At 35.4% G+C, this 13710-nt stretch overlaps 1 protein-coding gene across 3 annotated transcripts in view; it reads right to left on the bottom strand.

Moving 5' to 3' along the window:
• Positions 1-13710, bottom strand: part of ORC5 (origin recognition complex subunit 5) — a 139758-nt gene that overhangs the window by 61545 nt on the left and 64503 nt on the right. For all 3 annotated transcript variants that reach the window (XM_077159234.1, XM_077159207.1, XM_077159174.1), the window contains 2 exons: positions 5209-5257; positions 5000-5090 (listed from right to left, as the gene is read on the bottom strand). In XM_077159234.1, the coding sequence (XP_077015349.1) occupies positions 5000-5090; positions 5209-5257 (140 nt within the window). The remainder of the gene's footprint in view (positions 1-4999; positions 5091-5208; positions 5258-13710) is intronic.

A 13710-nucleotide genomic window follows, 5' to 3' on the forward strand; every position in this document is an offset into this window, starting at 1 on the left:
AATACCCTTCTCTTCTTGTTTTTTTTTAAATTTGTTATTTCTACTTTGTAAGAACATACAATATTTATATACTATTCTTCTACCTTTGTTCTCACCTTTGTTCTAGTTCTACAGCTAAAATTATTTAAATTCAAAGCTCACTATCAATCATTTTCCTAAAGTTCCCCCAGTTATCTCTTTGATGCAACAAGCTTACTCACCAGATTTTTTTAGAAAGAGCTTATAAGTAGTGTTTCCTGAGTTCTTGCAAGTTTAAAAAGTTTTCCTACAAAACAAAATTTTTTTCCCTAAAGCTTTGATACTTGAATGATAGGTTGGCTGGATATAAATTGCTTGCTGATACTTTCTCTTAGAATTTCCTGAAAATGTTGCTCTTGCTTTGTTTACTACTGATGATCTATCCCCTGTAAATGACTTTTTTTTTGTCTGAAAGCTCAGAGACTTTTTAAAGCCTTCTTAAGTATAAAAGTTTAAAAGAAAGTCTCTGTGATAGTTTGACCGATGATAGTTTGAACGATGTTGCTCCCTAAAATGTCGATGTGTGAATCCCTGGAATCTATGAATATGTTACCTTACATGTAAAAGGAACTTTGCAAAAGTGACTGAGTTAAGGATCTTGAGATTATCCTGGATTATCCAGGTGGACATGATGTAATCACAAGGGTCTTTATACAAGGAAGCAGAGGTCAGAGAGGGGAAAAGATGCTATGCTGCTGGCTTTGAAGATGGATGAAGGGGCCAAGAGTCACAGAATGAAGGCAGACTCTAGAAACTGGAAGAGGCCAGGAAAGAGATTCTCCTCAAAAACCTCCAGAAGGAACACAACCCTGTGGATTCACCTTAGACTTGTGACCTCTAGAACTGTGAGATAATAAATTTGTGTTTCTTTAAGCCACTAAATTTGTGGACATTTGTTACAGCATCAATAAAAGACTAATATGGGTGATGACTCCCAGGTATGAATCTGGCCCTGGCACTGCACTATGGGCTCAACAATTCCATCCTGACTAAAAGGGAGGTAAAATGTGTAACTAATAAAGTATCAGTGGCTGAGAGAGCTCAAATAGGGTCGAGAGGCTACTCTGGAGGTTCCTCTTATACAAGCTTGTTAGACATTGCTACTGATCATAACTTGCCAAACACCAACCAAAACCATTCCAGCCAATCCTAAAGAATACTTAGGGCAATACATAAGATTTTACAAACGTTTCAAGCATTAAGGTAACTTTCTAGAAACCTACAACCTCCAGATGGGTCCCTGGACCAGGTAAGTCCTGAAATCTGGAGGGTACAGCCCTTCCAGAAAATCAACTAGTTCCAGCTCCTTATCCCTTATTATTGACAACCCCTTCCAACATGGAAAAATCAGAATGGCCATAGCCCAAATACCCCTAAAGATGTATCCCACCTAAAAAGTAGGATAGAAAGATGAAAGGTGATGGTGGAGTTATACACAGAACATAGGGCTTAACAAACAAGTATGACTGCTGAATCATTCAACTGATATTTCTTTTAGTCTCCAGTATCTTAGAGCAACTAGAAGTAAAAACCTAAAATTGTGGAATTGTAACCCATACCAAACTCTGAAATCAGTTCTACAACTAATTATACTATGCTATAAAATTTATTGCTTTTTGTATATATGTTATTTTTCACAAAAGAAAAAGAAAAGAGAAAAAAAGTCGATTGTGATGATAAAAAAATATTTACTCTTTCTAGCCTCCTGTATTCTGGAGCAGCTAGAAGGAAAAATCTAAGATGATGGTATGGTAGCCCATGACAAACTCTGGGATCTGTCCTGTAACTACTTGTTGAACAGTGCTTAGAAAACTATTGCTTTTTTCTTTCTTTGCTTTGTATATATGTTATATTATACAACAACAAAAAAGTTAAAAAAAAAAAAAAAAACTAATATGGGCTCAGAATTGATCATTCCAGGTAACTAGAAAGATGAATTCTTTTCGATACGTAGATTCAAGTCTTCTTTTATTTCTGGAAATTTTTTCTGGGATTATAGTTTTAGCTATTAATTCTAACCCATTGTTAAGAGTTGTTTTCTGTCTCTGGGGACTTTAATTATACATATATTGAACTGTTCTAGTTTGCGAGCTGCCAGAATGCAACATACCAGAAACGGAATGGCTTTTAAAAAGGGGAATTTAAATATGTTGCTAGTTTACAGTTCTAAGGCCAAGAAAATGCCCCAATTAAAACAAGTCTATAGAAATGTCCAATCAAAGGCATCCATCCAGGGAAAGATACTTTGGTTCAAGAAGGCTGATGAAGTTCACAGTTTCTCTTTCATCTGGAAGGGCACATGGCGAACACAGTGAGAATTTCTCTCATCTGGAAAGGCACATGGTGAACAAGGTCAGGGTTCCTCTCTCATCTGGAAGGGCACATGGCGAACATAGCCATCATCTGCTAGCTTCTTCTCCTGGCTTCCTCTTTCATGTAGCTTTCCAGGAGGTATTTCCCTTCTTCATCTCCAAAGGTCGCTGGCTGGTAGACCCTGCATCTCGTGGCTATGTCATTCTGCTCTGCTCTCTCTGAATCTCTTTCATTCTCCAAAATGTTTCTTCTTTTATAGGACTCCAGAAACTTATCAAGACCAACCCAAATGGGTGGAGACATGTCGTCACCTAATCCAGCTCAACAACCATTCTTGATTAAATCACATCTCCAGGGAGATGATCTGATTACAGTTTCAAACATACAGTATTGAATAGGGATTATTCTGCCTTTATGAAATGGGATTTTTTTTTTTTTAACGTGGGCAGGCACCAGGAATCAAACCCGGGTCCTCTGGCCTGGCAGGCAAGCATTCTTGCCTGCTGAGCCACCGTGGCCCACCCTGAAATGGGATTTTGATTAAAACATGGCTTTTGTAGGGGACATACATCATTTCAAACCAGAACAGAACTTTCTTTGCCTGTCTTCTATATAATTAACACATTCCACCTGATTGTTTTTACTTCTACTTGTGTTCTCCTGTTATTTTCATTTCTCTCCTCAGTGTTCTTATATATTTTCAGATTAATCTACCCTCCTTTGGATATTTATAATTTGGTTTTCATTTCTAAGATGATTACTTTTGCTTGAATTTCTTTTCTGAGTCCAGCCAACTTTTATTTTATATCTTCCTGTCCTTTGTCCACTTTTTCTGAGCTTCTGAATCTTTAATTTAAACTACTTTTTAATCTGAAAATCCCTTTAAAAATTTAAATCAGTTTATGGTATTGTTGCAGTTTTCCTCAGCTTTACCTGTTTTTTTTGGGGGGGGAGGGAGGGAGACTTTCCAATAGCTAAAATATGTTTAGTCACAATTTCCATTTCTTCTTATAATGCTACTGTTTGGATTTTCTATTTTGTTTTCTCTTCATTTTTAAATGCTTAGTATTCACCTGGATCAGCAATGACAAATGATTCTATAAAGGCAAAATGAGGGTTTGAGGTGGCTGAGATCTCTTCATTCTAAAGTGCCCTCTTCTGCAGGTGTAATGAGGTATTTTTTAAATATGTAGTGCCATTTTAAGGGGGAGGGACAGGCTTATCTTCTGGTTTTGCCATTTCTCTTGGGTAAGGGGAGGAGAGAAGAGGAACCTTCATTTCTACCCCTTGCTTCTTTCTTTTCCTTTATTATCAAGCCTCCAAGAGAACCCACACCCTTTCAAATAACCTACCTGTCTCCCTTCAGAAACAGTACTTTCCCAAGACTGGCATACTGACTTTGGTCCTACAAACTCTTAAACATTTCCTTATGATTCTCCAATAGCCGATGCTCTGACTATTTAGGTATCAGACCTGTTCTCAGTATCTTCCCACTCAGGACAGGATTCATTCTTTCTAGAGGTGATTTCATTTGTATTTCACCACTACTAGATCAACTTTCTTCCCTGCCCCCACTATCCTCTCTTCTTTTCCTGGCAGTCTTCACTTGACTATTCACTCAAGCATGAGTTTCAGAGCTGGCTATGACGGTTTCAGTTGTTTATTTTATCATCTACATATAAACTGAAATCTATAATCTCTGTGTCCTAATCATACTGGAGACAAAAGTTATGATTTGTTATCCTCATTGATCTTGTGGAGAGATCTGGTCAGGAGTGACCACTATGATCCTATAGGTACCTGGAAATCCTTTCTTTATTATGTAGGTATCATTTTTAACAGGCCTCCAAATTTTTCTGACTTTAGAGGAGTATCTTATAAGCTTTTACATTCTGTGATTTCCAAAAATTCTCATCAAATCAGTTTTCATTATTGAAAAAGGAAGAGGAATATCTTTTGTAATATTATTCAGAAACTTATTCATAAACTTTTATTCAGAAACAAAATATTATAATATTCTGCTGAATTATAGTTCAATCAGATAAATTAAAAGCAAACAAGGTTAATAAATTAGTTGGAGATTAAGGTACTTATGAGAGAAAATGATACTGAAATTAACTAGAAAGGAGAAAAGGAGATGAATTAATCTTTTTCCTATAATGTTTTGTATTTTAGGCTTAGCCTAGTATATTATAAGGCACTTCATAATTCACATTGTCATCAATATCCTGCCACAACATGCTGCCATGATTCCTGAGCAGTTTCATTACCATGACAAATATAGATTTATGACTTGATTTATACAGTTAAGTTCTTTAGCAATAAAATAAATTTTCACTATACAATTCAAATATCTAGGATACATATGAAAAAACAAAACTAATACTAACTTTCTTGTAACTTTCCATGTTAAAAAAAATAGCAATTAATAGATATATACCTTGCTAAAGGTAAATTGTGAAGCATACTGGTTAAAAACGGTTCCTTTCAAAATAATAAAAGATTCAAACCTGAAAGACTTTCATAACTTTTTACCCAATGAGAAGAAAACACAAAACATGGACATGTTAGCATAAAAATATTGCAATGAAGACACAGAAATAACATACTAATTATACTAATAATTATATTAATAGAGAGACAGAAATACTAATAGATAGAAAATTACCTTGATATTTCCCTGAGATAAACAGTCTGCATGGCTTTCTTCAAATGAGGTTCTATATTTCTCCACAGTTTGCGAGTATCACGTTCACTTGCTACTCCAAATAGGAGAAAAATGTAATAATTTAGACCTTAAAAGTTTTTAAAATTAATATTAACAAATAAAATTATAGTTACCTTCTCCTTTACTATTAATAAATAAAATTATATTACCTTCTCCTTTAACCACAGGTTCACAATATTTAGGAAAATTAAGTACTGCCTGTAAATTAAAAAAAAAAGAAAAGATACTTAAAACACTGATCTATCATAATTAAACATTAACTTTTCAAGTAAAATTTTCATTATGATTCAGGCAATTTTATTTTAATACGATTGTCATGTAAACTTTTATTATAACTTATCAAAATAATAAAACAATAATAATCAATAATGATAGTAAAACAACATGTAAAATGCATCTAAATTGGCTAAATCCTACCTAAGGTATTAACTCTGGGTATAAAGTAATATAACAAATTACAATTTGTACATATAGGTCATAAATATGTCCCATAGGACCACAAAATATAAATAAAACTCTAGTACTCTAGTACAAATAATTGACCCATTATTTTCTAAGGTGTGAACATTCTCAGAAAATAATCATGCAATTCTGGTACTACTCAAAATATTTGGGTTGGCAGCACTAACTGAGATTGTATAAATGCTAGTTCTCAGCACTAACCCAGACACAATGAAATCAGAATCCCTGCGATGAGACACAAGAATTGTGTTTTATCAAAATTTCTAATTTTTATACATTCTTAAGTTTGAGAAGCACTAACTAATCAAAACTGTTTAGTAGTTTTTCATGAATCAACACTGGAGTTCTACTGAACTACAATTTAAACAAATTGGTAGAAACATGGCACTGCCATTTATTAACATCAATTTGGTCCCAGGCATTTCATATTAAAGTGTGAATTAAATAATGTGGCCTAAAGGAAAGAGGTACACAAATACGTAAATGTACAACCTCAAATTAAGAGGATAACAGAGAATTATAAAGCAAAATCCTTATAACAGTTTTTCCTACTATTTCATAACATATAAGTATAGTGAGAGGGGAGTGAAAAGAAATTTTCACTTCAGCCAATGTTCTTACTTCAGCTTCAGATTTTCAGATCTAAGCACTGGTTAATAACACAAAGATGTCATAATGTTAACAATAACTGGTGAATAACTTGGCTATATAAAAGCATACTACTTCTCTTCTTGGTAAAATATGTTAAAAAATTTACAAATAGCAGCAGAAAGACAATAAATATAATTTTAAAAGACTATCCTACAATCTCATTTTAATAAACTACAATAAGAAGAAAATCAGTATTTTCTCCAAATGGTTCTATGAGAACTTACTGAATGTGTAAGACTACCAAACACACAATTAACAAAGAAAATTGTCACCTACTTGTTTAACAGGCCCCAGCTAAATTCTTTTCTCCATGATACTAGTAAAATATAGAAATGTAGTAAAAGCTATATAATTAAAACAGTCAGCCATTCCTTTTCCCAAATAATTCAGTACTTAAGCCATTAGGTGAGGAAGAGCAAGAAAGGCATCTATCTATATGGAGGAAGGATCTGTCATTGGGCACTGAGGAGGACATCTGTCTAGAGGTTAACAGCCATAAAATATATTAACATCACTGGGAGCCAATTTTTCTCATTGTCAGATAATGTTAGAAAACTAGAGTGTATCATGTCATTATGAACTAAAATAGGAGATATCGATGTAAACTCATTAAGTTCATTATATATAAACAAAAATAAATATAGCCATATATACATATACACACAGAGCTATCCCCTAGCTCTGTCCACTGAGAGGATCTAGGAGCAGCCACACCTCGATAGCAATGAACGCATCTGGCCCCCAACACTGGTTTCTAAATACCATTCTCTTCTAGAAGGTACCAGGGGCTTGGAAAATGTAAGATAAGCCTGGAGCAACTTTTCGTGCCAGAAAGAAAGGGAGGGCTGAAAGAATGATAAGGACACACTGAAATGACACAGGGGCCAACTTGAAGGTGCTCTGAATGCTAATGTGGGAACAATCTGAACATCAAAATAATGACAGTAATAGATTATAATCCTTTGAATAAAATAGGATATCCTGGGCAGGCCATGGTGGCTCAGCAGGCAGAATTCTTGCCTACCATGCTAGAGACCCTGGTTCATTTCCCAGTGCCTGTCCATGTAAAAAAAGAAAAAAATAAATGAAAAGGATATCCTGAGTTCATACTGATACAAAGAAATTCTGATGAGGAACAAGATAATTACAAAGCTTCAAAGTATCTTCCCAATAACGGAGCCAAGACGGCGGCTTAGTGAGGTATGAATTTAGTTTGGTATCCAGAGCAGCTAGTAAATAGCCAGGAACAGTGCAGAAGAACTGCTGGGGCGACATCAGTGACTGGACACACAGCACACACCAGTCTAGACAAGCTGAAGAAGTTGCAATCCCACCTGGAACCATGAGTCCCCCAAGCCGTAGAAGCTGGCACCCCTCCCCACAGGCTGCTTCCCAAAGGGGAAAGAAAAGGGACTTTACTAGCAGCAAGGGGATGGGCTCTACCAAGCTCTAATTTGTGGAATTAACAAATTCTGACTACTAAGAATAGGCCCCAGCTCAGCTGAACCTCAAGTAAAAGCTGAGGTTGCTGTTTTTTGCCCCAGTGCAGAGGGGGCAAAGGTGACAGAAAAACAAAGGTGACAGAAAAACAAAACAAAAACAAAACAAAACAAAAAAAAAACACAGAGCACAAGAGTTCAGATCACATCTCAAACTCTTCTTGGGAAAACTGAAAACTTCTCAGAAGTACCTTCAACATTTATAGCCCATTTCTTAGATCCTATCCTTAAGTAATAATCATTTGAAAATTGTTCTAACATCTAACATCCGAGCCAAAAAAAACAGGTTTTTTTTTTGGCTCGGACAGCACAAAATACTTGAAAGGGTTTGGGCCCTGAAGGAAAGTAGGGGGCACATAGGATCTGGAGATACACAGAGCAACATACCAACTTAAGCTCTTGATTGGCAAACCCAAGGAACAGCGGTCCTGCTCTGCAACGGATTTTTTTTTTCTTTTTTGTGACTGTGTTGCTACAGCTTGACTGCTCTTTGGCTACACCTGCAAGGCTTATCAGGCTCCAACTGCCCCAGGCAAGGGTGAAATTAAGCTTGTCTGAGAGCTTGTCTGGAGGCTGTGCCTTCCCCAGGAGAGGGGTGGGGCCCAGATCAGGTGGAATCCCTCCCTCAAAGAATTCAGACGGGTCTGGAATGAATTCAGACCCCAGGGTTTGGAAAACTGAAGCAATTAAAGCCAGCCTACACCCTCTCCTCTGTGTTGATGACAACCCCAGCAGGAAGAGTCTGCTGAAGTTAAAGGTACCACAACACTTTATGCTGGTAGGATCCACAGGCAGACAAATGCCACATACCGACCAGGGCAGGAAAAACACAGTGTCTAGAGGCTTCATAGAGAAATCTTTCAACCTGCTGGGTCTCACCCTCAGGGAAAACTGACGCAAGTGACTCTTTCCTCCTGGAAAAGAGTGCATTCTATACCTTAACCAAAACCTTAATAAAAAGAAAAGAAAAATAGGCCTAAATAAATGACTCTAATTAAAGACTCCCTTAAGTATCCTTAATCAAATAGCTCTCCTCTATATGGGACAGATATGCTCATCCATAAGGCAATCAATTCAGAGATATAAAAGAGCAGTGAAGGACATCCACTCATCCAGCTATCTGTCAAATTTGACTGTCAACAGAGTGATAGCTGTTCTGCCAAATCATCCCTTCAATCTCACCTTTCTTGAATATATCATTTCATTAGGTGCCTCCTTAAACAAAACTACAGTAGATATTAATAGTCTCCATACTTGGGCTCCAGTTTATGTTCCCAGGCACAGTAATATCTCAATTTATTTTTAAGCCCATGAACTTTTGTTTCTGCAAAGAAAGGAAGGGAACTAAAATTAACCTATCCCCAATAGGTATCAGGCATTATAAATGTGTTTCCTCTTTCATCATCACAAAATTCCTTTGAGATAGGTATTACACCTACTTAACAGATGAAAAAAATAAAATTTCAAAAGAGCAGGTAACTTGCCCAAGAACATAGAGCTGGTAAAGGATAAAACTTCTGTTTCTTCAGCTGTAAAATGGGGATTTATAATATTACTTTCCTTCAGAGAGGAAGTATAATAATTAAATGAGTTAATATTGGTAAAAGTCTTAGAATAGCGCCCAGTTCAAAGTAAGTACTCAATAAAGGCTAGCCACAACTTAAGAGATAGTTTAGTATAATGGTTATGAGCATATGCTCTGGAGTCAGACCACCTAAAGGCCCACCATAAACCAATGTGAACTTGGGTACTTAATGGTGGGGATGCTTAATTTCTTTGTGCCTTCGCTTCCTCATCTGCACAATGGGCATAATAATTGTACCTACCTCATGGAGTCATTATGAAGATTAAATGAATTAATACACATAAAGCACTTCAAACAGTGCTAGCATTAAACAGACATCAGCTATTGTTATTAGTTGCAATTTGATTGAGAGCTTACAAAACCTACTCATTCATTAAACACATACTGAGGTCTTATTATATATGAACCAGGTGATTCAGAAATTACTGTCACTTTTTTCAAGATTTAGTTGAGAAAGTATACCAATAGAGAGACAATTACAATACTATAAGATAAATGATAGGATAAAGGTAAACCCAGGAAACAAGGGGTTTGGAAAGGCTCCTCAGAGGGCCCAAGACCTAAATTACATCCCTGAAGAATGAGTACACATTAGCAAGGCCAAAATAAAAGCGTTTTCAAATCACATCTCAAACTCTTCTTGGGAAAATTGAAAACTTCTCAGAAGTACCTTCAACATTTATAACCCATTTCTTAGATCCTATCCTTAAGTAATAATCATTTGAAAATTGTTCTAACATCCAATACCACTGATGCAATTTCTGAGGTTACCAAAACATAGCTGGTCCATTTACTTTTCAACGTTATTAGTGTAAATCAATTCTCATAATATTTTAAAGCCCAAGTGAGTTCAGTCTTTTCCTGACTTTTCAATTCCACACGTTGTTACTTTTACTGGCTATCTTCTTCATTTTGAATAAACGTAGTAAATGATATCCAAGTTGTGTGTGTATTGCATGTGCATGCACTTATGTGATATATGACAAAACTCTTAAAGGGATTGAGAAATGAGAAAACAGAAGCTCAGAAAAGCAAATGACTTAATTCACTGCCTCAGAGAGTACATGACAGAGTAGAAATTAGAGTTATGATCTGTCAAACTGCAAAGCCCTTCTGAGCTTAAACTACAAGTATGAGTTACTCTGATGGAATAAGGAATCATATCATGAATAAATAATAATCATTGTAAACACATTAGAAACAGAATCTGTACAACTTCTCTGAAAATAATTCAAAATAGGATATGCTCTCATTATTATTACTATTTTTTTTTTTTTAACATGGGCAGGCACTGGGAATCGAACCCAGGTCCTCTGGCATGGCAGGCGAGCATTCTTGCCTGCTGAGCCACCGTGGCCCGCCCTGCTCTCATTATTGCATAGCAGGAAAAGAAGCTGGACCTCTTCAACAGTCCTTAGTTTCTAGTTCTATGATCTTCTAATTCCTTTGCCAACCATCTCACCCTCCCATGAGGTAACTTGAATAATCTTTCTTAAATAGGAACATTTTTTAATATATTATACATGCTTTTAAAGGTATAGACAAATAAAATAGCAGTTAAAAACTCAGGCTTTGGACTCTTACAGCAGAAGTCTGTCACTTAGTAACTGTCTGATTTTGTTCAAGTAATTTCTTCTAATCCTCAGATTTTTAATTTATAAAAATTGGATAATGAACATACAAAACAGAGTTATCATTATTAATATTAATGTTATCATTATTATTACAACTACTATCACAACATCTGGTGAAAGAGAAGTTGTTTTGGCAACCATGATTCTTTATTCACAAAATCTTACAATTTTATTCATTTCACTTCTCAGGAACCTTTTTCCTTATCATACAATGATAGAGAAAATAAGCCAAAATAACCAGTAAGTATAAAAACACATTAGTGTATACTACCTTTATGAGTCCATCAAGACCTACAGGACAGATGTGTAACACCTGTTGAACTGTGACAACCTCTTACTCACCAAAACAGTTGTTCCGAAAATATTTGTTGGTATAAGACCTCCAATCTCACACCACACAAAAATGAACTCAAAATGAACCTCAAACCTAAACATAAGACCTAAAACTAAAACTCCTAGAAGAAAACAAAGGGGTAAATCTTCATGACCTTGGATTAGGCAGTGGTTTCTTAAGATACAACACCATAAGCACAAGCAACAAAAGAAAAAGAAAACTGAATTTCATCAAAATTTAAAAGTTTTGATCTATAAATGGTATAATTAAGAAGGTAAAAGTAACCCACTATGAAAATATCCATAAATCATATAAAGAATTGTATACAGAATATAAAAAGAAATCTTACTACTTAATAATAAAAAGATAACTCAATTTAAAACTGGGCAAGAGATTTGAAAAAATTTCTCAAAAAAAGATATACATTGGAAATCAATAATAGGCGGAGGGCCAGAAAATTCATAAATACATGGAGGCTCAACAACACACTCTTAAACAACAAGTGGATCAAAGAAGAAATTGCAAGAGAAATTAGTAAATACCTAGAAGCAAATGAAAATGAAGACACAACATATCAAAACTTATGGGACGCAGCAAAGGCAGTGCTAAGAGGGAAATTTATTGCCCTAAATGCCTTTATCAGAAAAGAAGAAAAGGCAAAAATGCAGGAATTAACTGTCCACTTGGAAGAACTGGAGAAAGAACAGCAAACTAATCCCAAAGCAAGCAAAAGGAAAGAAATAACAAAGATTAGAGCAGAAATAAATGAAATTGAAAACATGAAAACAATAGAGAAAATCAATAAGACCAGAAGTTGGTTCTATGAGAAAATCAACAAGATTGATGGGCCCTTAGCAAGATTGACAAAAAGAAGAAGAGAGAGGATGCAAATAAATAAGATTAGAAATGAAAGAGGAGACATAACTACTGACCTCACAGAAATAAAGGAGGTAATAACAGGATACTATGAACAACTTTACGCTAATAAATACAACAATTTAGAAGAAATGGACAGGTTCCTGGAAAGACATGAACAACCAACTTTGACTCAAGAAGAAATAGACGACCTCAACAAACCAATCACAAGTAAAGAGATTGAATTAGTTATTCAAAAGCTCCCTAAAAAGAAAAGTCCAGGACCAGACGGCTTCACATGTGAATTCTATCAAACATTCCAGAAAGAATTAGTACCTACTCTCCTCAAACTCTTCAACATAATCGAAGTGGAGGGAAAACTACCTAATTCATTCTATGAAGCCAACATCACCCTCATACCAAAACCAGGCAAAGATATTACAAAAAAAGAAAACTACAGACCAATCTCTCTAATGAATACAGATGCAAAAATCCTCAATAAAATTCTAGCAAATCGTATCCAACAACACATTAAAAGAATTATACATCATGACCAAGTAGGATTCATCCCAGGTATGCAAGGATGGTTCAACATAAGAAAATCAATTAATGTAATACACCATATCAACAAATCAAAGCAGAAAAATCACATGATCATCTCAATTGATGCAGAGAAGGCATTTGACAAGATTCAACATCCTTTCCTGCTGAAAACACTTCAAAAGATAGGAATACAAGGGAACTTCCTTAAAATGATAGAGGGAATATATGAAAAACCCACAGCTAATATCATCCTCAATGGGGAAAAATTGAAAACTTTCCCCCTAAGATCAGGAACAAGACAAGGATGTCCACTATCACCACTATTATTCAACATTGTGTTGGAAGTTCTAGCCAGAGCAATTAGGCAAGAAAAAGAAATACAAGGCATCAAAATTGGAAAGGAAGAAGTAAAACTATCACTGTTTGCAGACGATATGATACTATATGTAGAAAACCCAGAAAAATCCACAACAAAATTACTAGAGCTAATAAATGAGTACAGCAAAGTAGCAGGCTACAAGATCAACATTCAAAAATCTGTAGCTTTTCTATACACTAGTAATGAACAAGCTGAGGCGGAAATCAAGAAACGAATCCCATTTACAATCGCAACTAAAAGAATAAAATACCTAGGAATAAATTTAACCAAAGAGACAAAAAACCTATATAAAGAAAACTACAAAAAAACTGTTAAAAGAAATCACAGAAGACCTAAATAGATGGAAGGGCATACCGTGTTCATGGATTGGAAGACTAAATATAGTTAAGATGTCAATCCTACCTAAATTGATTTACAGATTCAATGCAATACCAATCAAAATCCCAACAACTTATTTTTCAGAAATAGAAAAACCAATAAGCAAATTTATCTGGAAGGGCAGGGTACCCCGAATTGCTAAAAACATCTTGAGGAAAAAAAACGAAGCTGGAGGTCTCGCGCTGCCAGACTTTAAGGCATATTATGAAGCCACAGTGGTCAAAACAGCATGGTATTGGCATAAAGATAGATATATCGACCAATGGAATCGAATAGAGTGCTCAGATATAGACCCTCTCATCTATGGACATTTGATCTTTGATAAGGCAGT

This window comes from Tamandua tetradactyla, chromosome 1, assembly GCF_023851605.1.
Source record: "Tamandua tetradactyla isolate mTamTet1 chromosome 1, mTamTet1.pri, whole genome shotgun sequence".
NCBI classification, from domain to species: Eukaryota; Metazoa; Chordata; class Mammalia; order Pilosa; family Myrmecophagidae; genus Tamandua; species Tamandua tetradactyla.